The sequence below is a fragment of the Vombatus ursinus genome, unplaced genomic scaffold (genome assembly GCF_900497805.2).
Source record: "Vombatus ursinus unplaced genomic scaffold, bare-nosed wombat genome assembly UNPS02014779.1, whole genome shotgun sequence".
In the NCBI taxonomy this organism is placed as follows: domain Eukaryota; kingdom Metazoa; phylum Chordata; class Mammalia; order Diprotodontia; family Vombatidae; genus Vombatus; species Vombatus ursinus.
This window is the reverse complement of record NW_020954557.1, coordinates 51,554,618-51,575,907: the sequence shown is the minus strand read 5'-3', so window position 1 is coordinate 51,575,907 and position 21,290 is coordinate 51,554,618. Positions and strand designations below refer to the sequence as shown.

Sequence of the window (21,290 nt, the reverse complement as noted above, 5' to 3'; positions counted from 1 at the left end):
TGGACAACTCACGCAACTGTTTGCCTCAGTTTCCTCATCTGTAAAATGAGCTGGAGAAGGAAATGACAAACCACTCCAGTATATTTGCCAAGAAAATCCCAAATGGGGCCAGGAAGAGCTGGACATAACTGAACAACAATAACTCTTTCTGAAGAGCGAAATCTGCTCAATTTTTCAAGACGCACCCTAGTTGCCAACTACTATCCTGATCTTTTAAATTGAAAATAATTTCTTTCCGCAGAATTCTCATAGTGTTTTGCTTGTCCTTTATCATGTTCTATTTGATATCATAGTTATTTGTGTTCTGCTATATCTCTTCTACTATACATGCTTAAAGAAGTGACCATGTATTATTTAATCTTTGAATGTATCTCAGTATCTAGCACAATGTAGACATTTAGTAAATGTTTGCTGAATAAATGAAAGAATATACAAATGACATAAATGGAAATGAAACTTTTTACAAACCTTCTACAGTATTGGTTAATATACTGGCTATACTCATTGCTCTTTGCCTTTGGGTAGGATCTTCTAGAAAATCCATGGAAACGTGGAAAGAACTTGACCTTCTCTTTTTAAGTTCTGTTTCAGTAGTTGTACCCTGTAAGGAAAATGATAATATTTTAAATGACCATCTTGAGCAAAGTAATAATCCAGTAACCGAATTGTGAAGCAACAGGTTTCATGGAGCACATGCACCATGCACCTTCATATCTGATCACTTTGTGTCTCTAGATTTTTTATTGTGTCATTAACTTGGAATGTCTAAATTGTTCTTTGGTTTTATAGTGATAGCAGGTGACAATACGTTTTTGAGCCTATGAAGTATAGTATGATATGGTGTATGATAAAATTTATAAAAATACAGAAAAGTATCTAAGTCATTGAACCAAATTTTTTTTGATAATCAAATTTAAAAGCATTTCTAAGTAAATAGGAAAAAAGATGTCCATAACTCAAAGGCCATATCCAATATTTCTCACATATGATTGGTTTGGGACATCAGTTTTTGACAGGGCTCCTTCTTCCTTCCATCCCTCCCTGCTGCTCTCCATTCCTTCTTTTCTTCCTTACCTTCCTTGCTCTTTACATCCTTTCTTTTTTCCCTCCCTGACTCTTTCCTTCTTTGCTTTCTTTTTTTCTGTCCATCCCTCCCTTTTCTTTCCTTCTTTCCTTCCTCCCTCCTTCCTTCTTCCTTCCTTCCCTTCTTCCTTTTTCTTCTCTATCTCTTTTCTATCCCTCTGACCCTTTTTTCTTTCTTCCTTTCTCAAATACAAATGATAAAAACATGATGGATTGATAATTCTAATTTTTTTGTACATAGGAGTGGATGGTTGTTACCAAATACTAATTAGCATAAGGGAAGGGGGTGAGGGGATGAGGAGCCAAACCAATGCCATGCTTAACAGTTTCATCCAAAATGGCAAAGCGATAAGTAATCTAAGCCTGACTTAGTCATGCTTCAACATGCTGATATAATTACAAGTAAGTGGGCACCCTGGAAAGAGACAAAATCATTTTTAGTACTATCCTATATGCATATGCATATAAGACATACAATATACATATAGATCAGGCATATTTTCATATCATTCTGCAGAAATATGTTCTTTGGTTTCCAAGGCCCTCTCCATTTTGTTTGATTTTTCTTTCTGAAGTGACCCATATCAGCAGTTTTCATAAGGAGAATGAATGAGTACTAGAAATTGTTATCAATGTAAGAATGAAGCTATCCATAATTAAGCACAGTGTTCTCTAAAAATCTTGTGAAATGAAACAGATTCTTAAAGACCAAATTCAGTTGGTAAGATTTATTATATACCCTTCATATTTGTGTATCAAATTATTTGTTCTCTTCTATGATGGGGCCACACAGAATTTTTAAAGATCTAAGTTCCAGCATGGGTATATAACAAACATTCTCATTTGAGCGTATTAATGTATTTTAATGCTTCATTTGTCATAAGCATGTTTGTAAGGAAAGGAATTCATAGTTGCTATATTGGGGAGTAAAGCTTGAGGTTTTTACTTTTAGTTGGTCAGTCAATTAAAGGTATTACAAGATGCATTTGCATTCACAGCTTGACCAACCAGGGATCATTCTCAAGGGATTCCATTCTGTAGAAACACTGGCTGGTGCAGAAGGAATGGGCCAGCCATGCCTAAACTATTTAAAACTTCCTTACATTGTCATCAGTAGCTGGCTTATCTATTATCACCTCTGGCAGAAGCTGTCCAACAGGCGATGTAGGAGCTGACGGTCCACCAACCAAGGAAACCACACCATTGCAATCTACAGTGCTGTGCATCTTCCCATTCACTGGAAACACCGCCAGCATCCGGGATGATCTACTGGCCTGACTTATGTTACTGTTGCGCCGTTCTCCATGGCGGCGAGGTACAAAGAGGGAATCTCTCCTGCTCTCATTGTCCTCAAATGTGCTGTGTTCATCATCAGCAAAGTCATTCTCAGATCCCACATCCTTTGCTCGCCCTCTAAAGCTGAAAAGACTTGTTCTGCTGTTGCGCCTTGGAGAAAACAGGGAGCCACGAATGCTCAACAAGGACTAAAAAATTGACACAAGAGATGAGAATTATCATATATAGCACCTTTTAATGTACTTCTTGATATTTAAAAAAAAGAAGTTGATTTGAAGGAAATGTCAGGTTCAGAGAAAAATTGCAGCTATTCCTTACATACAGATCTCATCTATTCATCATGTTTTCATTTATAATTGCAAATTACACATGTGTTTATGTGGGTAGGAAGATCCTGGGGCCTGGATTAGGGAATGGAGAGTTAGATTACATCATGCTCAATTTGAGTGAAAAAAGATACCTGAACCATTGTATTCTCCAAATTCAAGCAGAAAAAAAAAATGTATAACCTTTTAGATGGTAGCTAGGCAGCCAATTAACACTTGTTAAGTGACTATTCTCTCCTTTTATATTCCTCCCAAGTCAAATATGCTTTTAATGATCCCCCCTTTCCCTAAGAATTTCAAGCACTTCTCATTTTAGTTCATCATCATCATCACTACTAAAATTCACAAAGCCCTTTAAAGTTTTCAAAGTGCTTTATATTTATTTTACTTTATTTTATCCTCATAACAATCACAGGAGATAGGGGCTATTATCCTCATTTGGTAGATGAGGAAACTAAGGCAGATAGTTTAAGTGACTTGCCCAAGGTTACATAGCACATAAATGTCTGAGGCAGGATTCCAACTTAGGTGTTCCTGACTCCAGGTCAACATTCCTCCCATTGAGCTACCTGGATGTCTCAAATGTCACTTGGAAGTAAGTATAAATGAATTATTACCTTCTTCACATTACCTTTTGGATAAAAAGTTGTTATATGACATGATCAAGGTTTTAAACAAGTTAGTAATAATAAAAATGATAATAACTAAAATATGACATTTAGATAAAGCTTTATACAAAAATAAGCATTTTTATTCAATAACTATTGATTAATGTCTTACTAAATGAGACAATATTTTATTTATATTATTTCATTTATTTTTTATAACCAATCAGTGAAGTGGGTAGCCTAAGTGTTATTATTCCAATATCCAGGAGAAGAAATTGGCTTGGAGAGATTATGGTTACACAGTAGAGCAAGGACTAGAACCCAGATCTTCTGACTCAAAGTACGGGATCCTTTCTAGTAAGCCATGTCATATTCAATACATGACCTAAATAAAAATCTTTTCTAAATGAAAAGATAGATTTAAGGAAATAATACAAATCTTACTTCATAGGACTAAAGTTAATGAGGCCACTTTAAAGTCTGATTCACTTTCTGGTTATTATGTAAGATATTCCGCACATATACTTTACATATCACTTTAATGAAGACATTGCCATACCTGGTGTGGGGAGGAGTACCTCTTTTCATAGGTCAATCGGTTCCCTTCAATAGAGAATCGGAAGCCTTTCCTCCTAATGCTCTCTTCAGATTCAGATTTGTGGAATTCATCTTCCTCTTTTTCTTCTCCACCTGATTGCTCTTTCTGTTTTCTTTTCTTTCTCCGGTTCCTTCTTTCCTTTGCACTCTTTGAACTCAGCTTTGAGGCTTCTGAAGAGCTCTCTGAGAGTCCACCTGCAGCACTAGGTTCTCTGGAATGCTCAGAGGCAGTGGCTGCTGCTGCTGCCTGCCACATTAAATGAATACATGAATTAAACAGTACTTATTAAACACTTACAATGTGCTAAGCACTATGCTAAATGTTGGGATACAAAGAAAAAAAAATCCTTGCTCTCAAGGAGCTCATATTTTAATTTGGGGAACCAAAAAACAACAGAAAGTTCAACTATGGAATGGGAAAAAAAAAAGCCTGGAAATTCTAAGGGTTCAGGAGAGTGGCGGATGGCAAAGCCTAGAAGTCCTTAACTTATATCAGTAAGTCATAGGGCAGTTCTGGGGGTCCACATTGCTGGGCATAGATGCAGGACTGATGGTAAGACCTGCTAGAATCCTATCTTACTAGAAGCATATTACATTAAATATTTCCTCAGTTATTTCACATGTATATATTTGTTCTTTTTTTGAAATGACTCAAGCAATTTTTTTTAATTAAACAGTGCTAATTGAAGTCTGTATAAGGTTGTGGTAGCTTTGTAAGTATAAGAGAAAATGAACTTTTTACTTCCCACTTAATGAAGGATTTCAAGGCTAATGTAATTTTTCCTGTGTCAACTTTTATTATGTCTGTATTTGATTAGAAAAATATTATTCGACTCACGTGTACAAAAATATTTATAGCAACTCTTTTTGTGGTGGACAAGAACTGGAAACTGAGGGGATGCCCATCAATTGGGGAATGGCTGAACAAGTTATGGAATAAAAATGTAATGGAATACTATTGTGCTATAAGAAATGGTGAGCAGGCAGACTTCATATAAACCTAGAAAGGCATATATGAACTGATGCTGAGTGAAATGAGCCGAACCAGGAGAATATTGTACACAGTAACAGCCACACTGTGTGATGACTGACTTTGATAGACTTAGCTCTTCTCAGCAATGCAAGGATTTAAGACAGCTCCAAAAGACTCATGATGGAAAAAGTTCCTAAGAAAGAAATATGGAATCTGAATGCAGATGGAAGCATACTATTTGCTCTCCTTTTCCTTTGTTGTTTTTTTTATTCTCTTTTTCACGGTTATTTCCATTGGTTCTAATTCTTCTTTACATCATGACTAATGTAAAAATATGCTTAATATGAATGTATTAGTAGAGCCTATATCAGATTGTATGCCATCTTGGGGAGGAGGGAGAAGAAGGAGTGGGAAAAAATTTAAAACTCAAAATCTTATGGAAGTGAATGTTGAAAACTAAAAATTAATAAATAAATTGCTTAATTAAAAAAAGAAAAATATTGTTCAAAGAGAATCAATCGGGCATCAGCAAGAACATGAACACATATTACTTATTACTTAAATTGATATTTAATTAGCATCTATTTCTTGGTCCTCAAAAGGACAATAAATTGTAGAATGATGTATGATTAAATTTTCCCACTAAATGTAATGGAAGGATGGAAAAAGTAGAATGAAGTTCTTCTCTCAATTGGCCAGACCACTATTGGTCACTGGCTATACATGATAATACGTATAAGTTGTGGTGTCCCAGCAAGATTCACTGTAAATTTCCCAAACTATTATATTCTACCTATTGGCAGAAGGTTAGGGAAGAATAGGAAGTACTGATTCTGTTCTTAGCTGACAGAAGATTTTCATTGGCTCTTACAGTATTCCACCTAAAATACAGTCACAGTACTTAATCTATTCAGCTCACTAGCAATGACATGATTGGTTACACAGTTTGACACAGTTAACTAATCAGCAAGTCATTTAACATGGATTTATTAAGTAATAGTATGTGCCAGGCACTGTAGTAGGCACTGAGGATAGAAGAAAATCCAAAACCCATCCCTCCTCTCAAGAAGCTCACAGTCTAATGGGAGACACCGTATGTAAGTAACTAGGCATATATAAGATATATACAGAATAGATGGAATGTAACCTTAGATCAGAAGGCATTAGCCACTGAGTGGAATTTGAGTTGAATCTTGAAGGAAGCCAGAGAGACCAAGAGGCCAAGATGAGGAGGGAGACCATGACAGTCATATCCAAAGGTACAGTGATGGAAAATATTAATTCTTATCAAAATCCTTTTGGATACCTGTGTAATTGGCAGTACTATTACATTATCTATTCCTTGCTTATGTAAATAAGGCAGGAGTTTGGTGAATTGAATTCAAACCCAGAAGACTTTCAGTTGAAAAGGAATATACAAACCTTCAGGAACTGGGGAAATATCTTCCTTTATCACTCCCAGTGAAGTTCTATCTCAAATAAAAGGTGATTTTATTTTGGATTTTATTCTAATGGCAGCATGCAGGGAGCATGATTTTTTTTTCCTATCATGTAAAATGAATGCAAAAATACTGTTTTAAACTTTCTTCCTTCACTCTTTTCTTCTCAGAATCTCAAGGTGATTTACACTTATAATTTCCTTCATATTTCTGACATTCTTTTGAGAAAGTTTTTTTTTAATATTCCAAACCTATTTTTGATAGTTGAAGAATTAGAACAATAAAGCAAAATCACCAAAGCAAATCCAGATGGAGATGTCACAGAATTTAGAGAAACCTTAGAGAACAAATTTTTCAAACCCTTCATTAGGAAACTGAGGCCTTAGGATGTGATGTGACTTACCTCAAAAAATGACATAGTACTTGCCAGCAAAGCTGGGATTTGGACCAAGTCATCTAACACTAGGACACTGAGACATAGAGCCTTGATATGATTTACCTCAAAATCACACAGACAGAAGCTAACAAGGTTGTCTATATAAATAACTGGGTTAAACAATGTTGTCGTCTAAAAGTTCTGGATCTAGACTTTCCCATTGCCCCAAATTTAGTTCCCCCAAATTACTACCTTTTCTTCTCAGATACAACCAACTTGCTCCTTTGGGAGAGGTGTGGAGGATGTGGTATTAAAGCAGAAGAAGGAGAAGAAGGATGAAGTCAGACTCATGGGATATTTCCTGTAGAGAATTTACCTGAGCCGCTTCCTGTTGCTTCTTAAGCTGTTCCAGCATCTGCTGAAACTCAGCCTCCTTCTGCTCTGCCTCTTCCAAGGTGGCCTGATTCTGCTCCTCATAGGCCATGGCAACCACAGCCAGGATCAAATTGATAAGGTAGAAAGAGCCCAAGAAAATCACCAGGACAAAAAATATCATGTAGGTCTTGCCAGCTGCACGAAGAGTCTGAGAAAAGAAGCGGGGAGGGGGAGAGTTGGTTTACTGTCCATCTTCCTTCAAATGGTTTGATCCCATTACTACATTTTTAATCATTGGAAGTCATTGATTTAACCCAGATCTCACCAGCTGATAAAGGTTTTCCCAGAAGTCCTGAGTCATCAGGCGAAACAGGGACAAGAAAGCCCAGCTGAAGGTGTCAAAGCTTGTGTAACCATAATTAGGATTTCGGCCAGTTTTCACACACATATATCCTTCTGGACACTGGCTACAAATGGAAGAGGGAAGGAAGCATTAGTGGGGACTCTGCTACCTCTCCATGTTGATAAAGCACTGTGCCAACAGTTTGGCCAGAAATATGCATGCATTACTGAAAATAATCCTAGATAGCTGAGAAGCCAATTACTACGGCAAAACATTACATTATACAGGGTGTTCAAAAAATCACGGTGCCCTTTTAAATAAAAGGGAAAATTTAGAGTGGCCCTAAGACTTTTGGGACACTCTGTATTGCTATCATATTTCAATACTCTCAATTTATCACATGGTGTCTAGAAATGCAAACCGTGGAATACAAAGCTCATTTTCTTTAACCATTTTTCATCAAAAAAAAGTATTTTAACCATTTGTACTCTTGCTCCACTGATGTCTGATTACAGCTATCATAATATCTTGAGTTTAAAAGAAAAGTTCACCTGCTATTACAGATAACAGTAATGTTTCTTGGTTAGCTAATAATTCTTATCTACCCATATGAAGAACACCTTGTTTAAAAAGATCCAACTAACCAAATAAAGTTCAAAATCAGGTATCACTTAAATATTGAACTCCAAAAAAGTTTTTTCCATGAGACAAATAAGGAACATGTGAAAAATCTTTATAGTTAGTATACCATATTTCTCTGCTTCTATAAAAAGAAAAAAACATTTAAACCATAAGCTTAAAACTGCACTAAGACTTTTGTTATACCCTGTATAATATTGGCTTACCCGGCATCTGAGCTGTTACCACAGAGGAGTGCATCCATATATCCTTCCAGAAAATAAAAATACTCTGTTTTGAAAGATTCAAAGAAAGGAAAACTTAAATGAAGAAAGTTTACATAGCTACAAAATGACTAAAAGGAAAATAGAAGTATCAAAGTTAGTTACTAAGATTATGTGAAAATTGTCTAGTTATAAAGATAGGGAATGGACCTGTGATTTATTTTTTCTGGTGTGGGGGACTTCTGGATGAGAAAACTCCTTTTGCTAATGCAGGTGAACACTTTCTCTGCAAATTAAAGTGCTGCCTAGAGCCATGATGTTGAACTCATAGAAACAGATCTCTGTGGCCTTATATTGACTTAGAAAATGACAAATTAGCATTGTCTATATTGTGCTGTATTTTCATTTATTTTGTTAAATATTTCCCAGTTATACTTTAATTGTGTTCAGACCACACTCCATTCCACTGCAGGGTGTTTGACAGCTCTGGCCTGGAGCACCGAGAGGCTGGTGACTGGCCCAGAGATAAACAGCCAGTCCGTGTGAGAGGTAGGACCTGAAGTCATACCTTCCTGTCTCTAAGAGCAATCCCTTACTACACAGTACTGATTCGCAAATCATACTGTGCATGTAAGTGAAACTTCCTTTCCTCCTCCATCAAATGTTTTTAAAAACTGCACCAAGCAGGTTAGATTTTTTAAATCGTCTATGTTTATTTCTTCAGCATGAATTTAGAAGGATGATAAACACAGCTACTTATTTAATTCATTATAAGTATTGGTTTTCTCCCACAATGCAACAATCCTGTGTCAAAATAGAAGAATAAAACGCATTTTCTTGACTTTATAAAACAGCCCTATCTTTAAATTTAAACACTAAAGATTTCTTTTTAGACATGTCCCTTAGGAGTATCATGAAAAGTCTTGAAAGTTTCCAATTGTTTACTTTTCTTGTGTAGAAATAAAAATATTGGCCCAGAAGTAACTAATTTTACATGAAAAGCAGAGTCAGGGGATTTTTATGGGTCATATAAGAATGGTCAATATTGGATGTCGAAATATAATGTAATATTTATTCATTTCATCTAAAGATGCCCAAATCTAGAACAGTACAATAATTTTTTTGTCCTGCATTTAAACAATCTTTAGCATGGACCATTCTCACTTCTCATCTCTGCCTCCTGGCTTTTTGGCTTCCTTCAAGTCCCACCTTCGACAGGAAGTCTTTCCTAATCCCCTTAAGTTTAGTGTTTTCCTTCTGTCGATTATTTCCTATTTATCCTATATATAGCTTCTCTATAAATAGTTATTTGCATGTAGTGTCCCCCTTCAGATTGAAAACTCTTGAGGACAGAGACGGTCTTTTTGCCTTTCTTTGTATCCCTAGTGCTTAGCACCATGTCTGGCACATAATAGGTACTTAATGTTTATTAACTGATTTTTCATAAATGTTATTTATTAGAGCTTGTAAAACTGAACTACTATATACATATTTTGTTGGATTTGGAGCCCTTTGCTTTCATATATGGATGATTAATTAGCAATATATCTTGCATATTCTCATTAGAGAAAAAAAATCCTGAAATGACCCCTTAATATTCAGCTATCTAACTACAAGATCTTCACAGAGAACACTTTCCAGTATCTTGGCAAGATGAACATATGCAACATATAAGGAGCCAAGAGTATGTCACACTTAACTCCCCTCTGCCTCAATTTCTTCTAAAAAGCCATTCTTAATAAAAGCTAAGTTAAAATTGCATAAAAATATTAATACATTACTGTATATTATGAAAGATATAGCTTGTCCCAAACCACTGCCTTTCCTTAGACTAAAAACAATATGTCAGTTGAATCTTTCCGTTTTTAGATATTTAACGATTGATTTAAAAAGTATTAAACCCCTGGTACTTTATTATTATTATTATTATTATTTTTAACACAAATCCCATATTAGTCATACATTTGTGCATTATGAACCAATTGCTTACTATATAATTGCTTACTAAGTAATTCCAGAAAATAGTAGGAAGCTAAGATTCAAAGGTATTTAAAGTTTAAAATCATTAGATGTATTCATAATGTCTCTTAAAAGTATCTTCCTGTCCCTATGAATCATGCTTTGATTCATTCACCTTTTCTTTTCAAACGTTAGCACTTGAAGATAGTAAGATTAAAAAGGAAGGTCTTGCTACTTTTTCCTATCAAAAGGAAAGGGATTTTGATGCCAATTCTTTCATTCTTTTTTTTTTCCATTTTTTTTTGTTGTTGTTTTTGGTTGGGCAATGGGGTTAAGTGACCTGCCCAGGGTCACACAACTAGTAAGTGTTAATATGTCTGAGGCTGGATTTGAACTCAGGTCCTCCTGAAACCAGGGCCACTGCTCTATCCACTGTGCCACCTAGCTGCCCCCTCTTTCACTCTTTTGAGAATGAACATTGGCAAAGATATTGAGCATTTGCATCAATACTTGAAATAAGCAAGGTGCTTTAAGTAACTTCTTTGATTTAAAACTATAACTTTCCCCCTCTAGCTATGTGTCACCATGTATAGAGAACTGGGCTGGGAGTCATGAAGACCTGAGCTCAAATCCTGCATCAAACCCTTCTAAGTGTGACCACTGGCAAGTTACTTAACTTCTGTCTGCCTCAGTTTCCTCATCTGTAAAATTAAGATAATAATAACACCTCCCAGGGTTGTTGCAAGGATAAGATTGAAGTAATATTTGTAAAGTGCTCTGTAAATCTTAAAGTACTATATAAACACTAGCTATTAGTTACTATTATTCACACTATGCTGCTCTTGATTGTAAAGCCCAATAAAATACATTACATGTCTATCAGTCCATCATTTCCCCCAAATTTTTAACATTTTTATTTAAAATTTTGAGTTCCAAATTCTATCCCTTCCTCTCACCTTCTTCTCTCCCCCCTGAGATGGTAAGCAATCAGACATAGGTTATACATAAGCAATTGTGTAAAACATTTCCATATTAGTCATTTTGTACAAGAAGACCAAGTAAAAAGAAAAAGTGAAAGAAAGTGAAAAATTGCAAGCTTCAGTCTATATTCACTCAATATCAGTTCTTTCTCTGAAGGCATACAGTATGCTTCACCATTAGTCTTTTAGGATTGTTTTGGATTATTGCATTGAGGAGAATAGCTAAGTCATTCACAGTACTTCATCAAACAAAACTGCTGTTAATGTGGACAATGTTCTCCTGGTTCTGTTCACTTCACTATGCATCTGTTCATGTAAGTCTTTTCAGGTTTTTCTGAAATCATCCTGCTTGTCATTTCTTTTGGCAAAATACTATTCCATTAAATTCATATATCACAGCTTGTTAAGCCATTCTCCAATTGATGGGTATTTTTTTGATCTCCAATTCTTAGCTACCACAAAAAGAGCTGCTATAAATATTTTTGTATAAATAGATCCTTTTTCCTTTTTTGGATGTCTTTGGGATATAGAAGTAGCAGGAGCATTGCTGGATGAAAGGGTATGCACAGTTTTATAGCCCTTTGGGCATAGTTCCAAATTGCTGTCCAGAATGGTTGGATCAGTTCACGATTCCACCAACAATGCATTAGTGTACCAGTTTTCCCATATCCCCTCCAACATCTAACATTTTCCTTTCTTGTCATATTAGCCACTCTGATCGGTGTGAGGTGGCACCTCAGACTTGTTTTAATTTGCATTTATCTGATCAATAGTGATTTTGCGCATTTTTTTCATATGACTATACATAGCTTTGATTTCTTTGTCTGAAAACTGCTTGTTTATATCCTTTGACCATTTATCAATTGGGGAATGACTTGCATTTTTATAAGTTTGACTCAATTCTCTATATATTTGAGAAATGTGGCCTTTATTAGAGATATTTGTTGCAAAATTCCCTCCCCACCAGTTTTCTGCTTTTCTTATAATTTTGGTTATATTGGTTTTGTTTGTGCAAAACCATTTCAATTTTACATAATCAAAATTATCTATTTTATATTTTGTAATGCTTATATCTTCTTTGTTCCTAAATTCTTCCCTTATCTATAAATCTGACAGAGAAACTATTTCATGTTCTCTTAATTTGCTTATGGTATCACCTTTTATGTGTAAATCATGTACCCATTTTGATCTTATCTTGGTACATGGTGGGAGATATTGGTCTATGGCTTGCTTCTGCCATACTGTTTTCCAGTTTTTCCAATAGTTTTTGTCAAATAGTGAGTTTTTGTTCCAAAAGTTTGGGTCTTTGGGTTTATTGTATACAAGATTACTATGGTAATTACTATAATGTAATTTATACTTAATCTATTCCACTGATCCACTCCCCTTTTCCTTAGCCAGCACCAAATTGTTTTGATAATTACCACTTTATAATATAGTTTGAGATCTGGTACAGCTATACCACCTTCCTTCACATTTTTTAATTGATTCCCTTGATATCTTTGAGCTTTTGTTTTTTCCAGATGAATTTTGTTATTATTTTTTCTAGCTCTATAAATTATTTTTATATTTTATATTGATTGATTGATACAGCACTGAATAAATAGATTGATTTAGGTAGAATAGTCATTTTTATTATGTTGACTTGGCTTACCTATAAGCAATTAATATTTTTACAATTGTTTAGATTTGACTTTATTTGTATGAAAAATGTTTTATATTTGTGTTCATATAATTCCCGGGTTCATTTTGGCAGGTCAACTCCCAAGTGTTTTATATTGTCTACAGTTATTTTAAATGAAATTTCTCTATCTTTTGCTATCTGACTTTGTTGGTAATATATAGAAATGTTGATGATTTATGTGGGGTTTTTTTTGTATCCTACAACTTTGCTAAAGTTGTTAATAATTTCAAGTAGGTTTTCAGTTGAATCTCTAGGATTTTCTAAATGTACCATCATATTATCTGCAAAGACTGATAGTTTTGTTTCCTCATTACCTATTCTAATTCTTTTAATTCATTTTTTCTTCTCATTGCTATAGCTAACATTTCTAGTACAATATTAAATAAGAGGTGATAACATGCATCCTTGCTTCACTACTGATTAAATTGAGAAGCCTTCTAGCTTATCCCCATTATAGATAGTGCTTGCTGATGGTTTTAGGTAAATATTACTTGTCATTTTAAGGTAAGATCCATTTACTCCCATGCTCTCTAGTATCTTTAATAGGAATGGGTACTGTATTTTGTCAAAGGTATTTTCTGCATCTATTAAGATAATCATATAATTTCTGTTGTTTTTTGTTATTGATATGACCAATTATGCTGATAGTTTCCCTAATATTGAACCAGCTCTGCAATTCTGGCATGAATCCCATCTGGTCATAGTGTATGATCCTTGTGATATATTGCTGTATTCTCTTTACTAGTATTTTATTTAAAAATTTTGGGGCAGCTTGGTGGCAACTGGATAGAGCACCAGCCCTGAAGTTAGGAGGATCTGAGTTCAAATCCAGCCTCAGACCAAACACTTGACACTTACTAGGTGTGTGACTCTGGGCAAGTCACTTAACCGCAATTGCCTAAAATAAAATCAAAATATTTGGGGGCAGCTAGGTGGCGCAGTGGATAGAGCACTGGCCCTGGATTCAGGAGGACCTGAGTTCAAATCCGGCCTCAAACATATAACACTCACTAGCTGTGTGACCCTGGGAAAGTCACTTAACTCCCATTGCCCAACCCCCAAAATAAAAAAAAATGCATCAATATTCATTAGGGAAGTTGGTCTATAATTTTCTTTCTCTATTTTGGCTCTTCTTGGTTTAGGTATCAGCACCATATTTGTGTCAAAAAATTAATTTGGTATGACTCCCTCACCCATTTTCCCAAAGAGTATTGAGATTAATTGTTCTTTAAATGTTTGGTAGAATTCATTTGTGAATCCATCTGGTCCTGAGAATTTTTTCTTAAGAAGTTCATTGATGGCTTATTCAATTTCTTGTTCTAAGATTGGGTTATTTCTTCTCCTAGTAATTTGAGTAATTTATATTTTATAGATATCCATTTCATTTAGACTGTCAAATTTATTGGCATATAATTGGGCAAATAGCTCCTAACAAGTGTCTTAATTTCTTCTTCATTGGTGGTGAATTCACCCCTTTCATTTTGGATATTAGTAATTTGGTTTTCTTCTTTCCTTTAAACCAAATTAACCAACGGTTTAACTATTTTTTTTCCTATAAAACCAACTTCTAGTTTCATTTATTAGTTCAATGGTTTTCTTACTTTCAATTATATTAATCTCACCTTTGATTTTCAGGATTTCCAATTTCATGTTTAATTGGAGATTTTTAATTTGTTATTTTTCTAGTTTTCTTTTTATTTGCATGCCCAATTCATTGATCTGCTTTTTCTCTATTCTACTGATATAAGCAATTAGAGATATAATTTTTCTCTTAAGTACTGCTTTGGCTGCATTCCATAAATTTTGTTATGTTGTCTCACTGTCATTTTCTTTAATGAAATTATTGATTGTTTCTATAATTTGTTCTTTTACCCACTTGTTTTTTAGGATTAGATTATTTAATTTCTGATTAATTTTAAATCTCTCTTTCCATTGTCTATTATTGAATATAATTTTTATTGCATTATGATCACCATAATACATGACTATATTATGAAAAGAATGCGTTTACTATTTTTGTTTTTTGCATTTGGTTGTGAGATTTTTATGTCCTAATACATGATCAATTTTTGTGTAGGTGCCATGTACTGCTGAGAAAAAGGTATATTCCTTTCTATTCCCATTCAGTTTTTTGCAGAGGTCTATCATATCTAACTTTTCCAGAATTTTATTCATTTTAACTTCTTTCTTGTTTATTTTTTGATTAGATTTATCTAATTCTGAGAGGAGAAAGTTGAGGTCCCTCATATAGTTTTATTATCTATTTCCTCCTGTAACTCATTCAACTTCTTCTTCAAAATTTTGATGCATATATTGGTGCATACGTTTAGTATTGATATTACTTCATTGTCTATGGTACCTTTCAGCAAGATACGGTTTCCTTCTTTATCTCTTTTAATTATATCCATTTTTGCTTTTGCTTTGTCTGAGATCATGATTGCTACCCCTGCTTTCTTTGCTTCAGCTGAAGTATAATAGATATGGCTCCAGCCCCTTACCTTCACTATGTGTGTATCTCTCTGCTTCAAATGTGTTTCTTGTAAGCAACATATTGTAAGATTCTGATTTTTAATCCATTCTATCTGCTTCTGTTTTATGGTTGAGTTCATCTCATTCACATTTATACTTATGATATGTGTATTTCCCTCCATGCTATTTTTTTCTTGTTTATTCCCCTCTCTCACCTCATCACCCTTTCCCTCCTCACAAGTGTCTTACTTCTTATCACCACCCCCTCCCCCTTCTATTATCCCCATCCCTTTTTACTTCCTTATAAGGTAAGATAGATTTCTATATCCAACTGAGTGTATATGTTTTTCTCTCAGTCCATCATTTTAACTATACTTCAACTTACGCTACATGATAACAATAGTTAATAATATCCAACATTTATATAGTACTTACTATGTGATGGTTTGTTTTATCAATAAACTCTTATAAGTCTGAGTTTTAAGCAGCTACAGATGTAAGATTTTAATTTTTGTCTTTGGTTATTTTGCCAGCATAATGATATTCTTGCTTTGGAGCAAATGTTGTAATAAAAATGTAAAGGCAGCTAACAATATTAATAATAATAGCTAACAGTTACATAGTGCTTATTAATTGCCAAGTAATTAGCACTTTACAATGATTATCTCATTTGATTCTCACAAAAACCCTGGGAGGTAGGTGCTATTATTATCCCCATTGTGCAGTTGAGGAAACTGAGGTAGAGATTAATTGCCTTGCTCGGGTTCATACCACTAGTAAAATGTCTGAAGCTGTATCTGAAGTTGGGTCTTCCTGACTCCAAGCCCTGCACTGTATTCACTGTACCACCTAGCCCCTTCTAAGAAGATACAATTCTTTCAGTAGAAGAGTGGATAACTTCATAAAAATAACTGCAATTACATCTTCTTAAACAGTAAACACAATCTAATTTATTTTTATTTATTCATGCTTCTTTGAGGAATCACTGTGAAAAATCATTTTGATAATTTTCTCTTGTATTTTTTTTTTGAGGGAACTTCATGGTACACGCACAGAGCTGACAAATCTTCTTGAATTTATGGTGTTGTCATAAGAAGATGTGGTTTATTAATAAAGAGCATTTTTCCTACTTGCCATGGAATAAATGTTTTCTGACAACTCATACTAACTAGCCATGATGGTCATGATATTGGATATCTGAGAAGTTAAAGCAAGATTTCTTATTCATCAATATGAATTAAATCTGTACATGTAAGAGGAGACTGGTTGAAAAAAATGATGATCAGAGATGTAAAAACAAATACCACTTATTTGTTTGTTGGATCAATTTCAAACAATATGTTGCAAAGGTAAACACATATGAATGCAAACTACAATTCATCGATAAATATGATGCTCCTTATTTACAGCCCTTTAGGTGGTTTTTTTTTTCTTTTGTTTTTTTCCTTTTTTTTCAGTGAGGCAATTGGGGTTAAGTGACTTGCCCAGAGTCACATAACTAGTGAGTGTTATGTGTCTGAGGCCGGATTTGAACTCAGGTCCTCCTGACTCCATGGCCAGTGCTCTATACAATGTGCCATCTAGCTGCCCCAGCCCTTTAGTTTTAATGCTGATATTTCATTGGTAGGCAGAGTCTAGGCAAGACCTGATGGATAAAGAATCTGGGAATGGGAACTCTCTCTATTATGATCTTGCAAATGAATCCTAGGGATTTGCCTGAAAGAGGTTAAGTGACCTGCTCAGGGTCACACAGATAGCATTAGAGGTAGGGTCTAATGTTAGGTCTTTCTTACTCCAATCCTACCATTCTACAAACTATGCCAACCTTCTGCTACATTGTGAATTGCCAAAACTCAAAGAAGTCGTATAATAGCAGCTCAAATTTATGTGGCACTTTATAAACCTGTTGAATAAATTTTCTATATGGCAACACTGTAAAATAGTATTACAAATACAACGACTCCTATTTTTCAGAAGAAAAAACTAAGGCTCTGGCAGTAAATCTTACTTCTATAACTGATAAATGGATGCCTTGTTATTATTACCTCATGGCTTTACATTCTTGTTTATTAGTACAGAGAGTCAAATGGAAGGATGTGGGAAAAGAAGAGAAAATCAATAACCCCAAATCCATCACTGTGTTTTATAAGAGTAGTCATCCTCACACAGTCTTTATTAAAATGAAATGCTATCTCTGATTTTTTTCTCTAAAATGAAACTGGTATTGTTTCCATTTCTTCTTCTTGTACTCACTTCTCAATCCCTTCTAGTCTGACTTCCAACCTTATCGTGCAACTGAAACTGCTCACTCTAAGTCAATGCATTTTCTTTTCTTAGTGTTTTTCAGTCTTGACTTCTCAGCAATGCTGATAACTCTATCTCTCATGATATTCTCTCTTGCCTGTCTAACTGACACTACTCTGTCCTGGTTCTTCTCATATTTTGCTGCTCCTTCTCAGTCTCCTTTGCTGAATCATTGCCCACGTATTATCCCTCTTAAATAGTTGGTGTTGAAATATTGTTGAAACAATCTACCACTCCAAGTATAGAATGTACCCATTTCTTTATAGATTAAAAAACAAACATTACTTTTCCATCTACAGGATACAGTCACAAAATCCAAAATGATTTTCTTCCTGGCTTTGATTTTACAGTTAGAGACAACATCTTTTCCCTCCATATCCGTACTGCGATATTGTATTTCTCACACCATGATGTAATCAAACTGGAAATAAGTAAATCATTACTAGAATTTAAATTCATACCTAGCTTGCTTCATCATTCTCCAATGTAATGGCACAAGCAACATATAGAAGCCAGAAAAGGGATGGTTTTACATATAAAGGAGAGGCAGAATAGGATAGTGGACAGAGAGCCGGCACCAACTCAAAAAAGACCTGGATTCAATTCCTATTTCTGACACCTGTCTGTGTGACTATGGGTCACTTTAAGTCAGTGATCTAGGCAACACTCAAAGACACTAAGTTGAAGAAAAGGTGACAACCTGAACGGGAGAGGAGATTCCCTCAGCCAGAGGTTTCCTATACTGATAAAATCCCAGGTCCAGTCTTTATATACGAAATTTTAAATGTTCATGTAAACTTTAGAGATCAAAAAATATAATTAGAGATTCTGAACATGTTATTTAAAATCCAAAGGAAGAAAAAAAAACAAATTAAGAGTATTCTTCATAAATCTTTTAAAATAGATTCATTAATCTTTAAAACAATACACCCTGTTATTTTATCCCCCCTTTTACTTTTTAAGTCTGAATGGTAAGCAGACCAACAATTTAACATAATCTATCTATCTGTCCATCTATCTATTGTATAAAACAATCACAGTAGTAATTCTTACTTTCATCTTCAATGTAAGATTTCCAGTCAAACTCAAAGATGGTTTCATTCACAAGGGTGCCATTGTAATCCTTAGTAACATTCTTTTCAATAGTGTGTTCCTCATAAGAGGAATTAGTGGGAGGCCATTGTACACATTTATTCCTCAGGTTGCCCATAAACAACTGTAGTCCAATGAGAGCAAATACGCTCAAACAAAACACAGTCAGGATCATGACATCAGAAAGCTTCTTCACTGACTGAATCAGAGCTCCCACAATAGTCTTCAAGCCTGGAAATAGAAAAGGATATCATTATGAAGGACCAATGGATCTGAAAAGATGTACATTTTTTCCCTAAGATACAGATAGTCCATGCAGAAACCTAAGTAAATGGTTGGAATGTTCATGAAAGAACAACACTATGGAGAGGAGAAGATGCTTATGGATGTGGACTTATGAAACTTGATGGTCACTTGAAATGAATGGAAATGAACGATCCACATTCCATCTAAATCGAGCAAGTGATAACGGAGTTCAAGTTCTTTGTGAGCTCCATGTCAAGACAAATCTTCTTATGGTGCTCCTCTTTTATAATGCTACTAGCTCCAAACTCATGTTGGCATCAGTTTTATAACAAATCCCAGTTACAGAAAAATGGCAAATGACCAGGAAATTAAAAGGATTTTGCTATAAAACTTGAGGTGGTTTGGAGAATGAAAGACATTTGTTAGAACAAATTCACCATGCAGGCTCATGCTATTCTTTATTAGTTTATGAACTTAATCTTTTGTTAAGAAAATCATATTTTTTCAACTGATTATAGTTCTTAGTCATCAATGTCTTCAATAAATGGGAAGTTACAACATATTGGTAGGTTACCATGATAAGCAACCCTTCGTATTGACTGTAATAGAGGAGAAGCTTTTTTTACATCATAAGATGCAAACTACAATGACTACATGTTTTGATATCTCATGCAAGGATTCATTAAACTCCAAGGCTGATTTCAGAATGAAAGCCAAAAAGCTTATGTCAAAAAACCCCAAGAATCATAGTTCAGTCAAACACACTCTCTTATGATTCCTGGTTTCTTGTAACATTGAGTAGTGGCAAGTGACAAGGCTGACGTTGAAAATCTATGATGAGATAATCAACCTCGGTGTTTAACCTCTCTCTCACCTGGAATGACTGAAATTGTTTTCAATGCTCGGAGAACTCTGAATGTTCTCAATGCTGAGACATTGCCCAGGTCCACAAACTCTGTCACATATCTGTATAGGGGAGTTCACACACAAACAATAATAGGATACAAAGAAATAACTATAGGTACAAGGGGCCTTATGCTTTACACTAATTACTTCTTACCTGGAATTACAGAAATAGTTTTCAAAGCTCTCAAGACTCTGAAAGTTCGAAGAGCTGAAAAATTGCCTAGGTTTACAAATTCTGTTACATACCTGTAGAATTAAATCAGAGTTATTCAGGATTTAAGCAGGGTTTATGCTACTTGCTTGGGTGTTTTTAAAAAGACATTTTCTGGTACTTTTACAAGAAGTTTAAAAAGCAACAATCAGAAATTAAAGTCTCTGTCGTTACAGTTCACCTCCATTGTTTTAAGGCTACTAGCTAAATGTATATTTCACAGAAGCATATATCACTGATTTCATTTGAAACTGCAAAGTAACAAGAATAAAAAAAAATTTTCATTACTCAATAAAGGGAAGTCAAAAAGCTTGGCTCCAGGAAAAATGTAAATCCCTTGAAAACAGACTAACAGAAATTTCATTTTTATCTTTGCATCCCCAGGACCCAGTATATTGTGCCTTGCACCCAGTAGTGCTTAATAAATATTTGTTGAATTGAATTCACTGGGATCTAATTCTGGTTAGAAAGAAGGCAAGGAATGAAGTTACTTTATCAGTAACTAAGGTGTAAAATGTCACCATGAATACATGAATTTTTTTAACCAGTATAAACACTTAGAAAATAGGAAGATAAATTAAGATAAAATATTTAATAAGTCCCCATTACTGGTCCTCCTATCATTACTTCCCATTAATTTAAAGGAAAGAGAAACTCAGATGGTTTTCCTTTTTTTTTTCTCTGAAATTCTCCTTGGCCAACTCTGTTACATACTACCTTTCCCATCTTCCTGAATTCTTCTTTTAAATACCATAGAGAATAAGAAAACCCACAATTGAAGTTTCAGCATGGTACAGGGGAAAGAATGCTGGATATGGAATAAAGAAACCTGGGTTGGAATCCTGGCTTTGCTACTGATGGCATTTGTGACCTTAGGCAAGTCACTTCCCCTCTGAGGCCTCAGTTTCCTCATTTGTAAAATGATGGGGTTGGACTAGATAAATTCTATAGTCTCTTCCAACTCTAAGTTTTACGATCTAACACCAGAGGGAGTACCCACGCCTATCACTTTTAGATTACTCCTAAGCTCCCTCTTATCATTCTCATAGATCTCTTTCTCCTGGGGAAGAAAGGACAGGTTGAAGAGATGATGAAGCAAATTATAAAGATATAGGATGCTTTCGTGTTGGCATGCATGCATATGTGTATGTGTGTGTGTGTGTGTGTGTGTGTGTGTGTGT

General features: G+C 34.8%; 1 protein-coding gene across 1 annotated transcript in view; it reads right to left on the bottom strand.

The window, feature by feature from the left end:
- LOC114045739 (sodium channel protein type 1 subunit alpha-like) overlaps window positions 1-21,290 on the bottom strand; it is a 132,503-nt gene that overhangs the window by 85,986 nt on the left and 25,227 nt on the right. Inside the window, 8 exon segments of the mRNA XM_027865914.1 lie at window positions 469-601; window positions 2,187-2,567; window positions 3,873-4,157; window positions 7,075-7,281; window positions 7,399-7,540; window positions 8,262-8,325; window positions 18,708-18,977; window positions 19,867-19,958. Coding sequence (XP_027721715.1) covers window positions 469-601; window positions 2,187-2,567; window positions 3,873-4,157; window positions 7,075-7,281; window positions 7,399-7,540; window positions 8,262-8,325; window positions 18,708-18,977; window positions 19,867-19,958 — 1,574 coding nt within the window.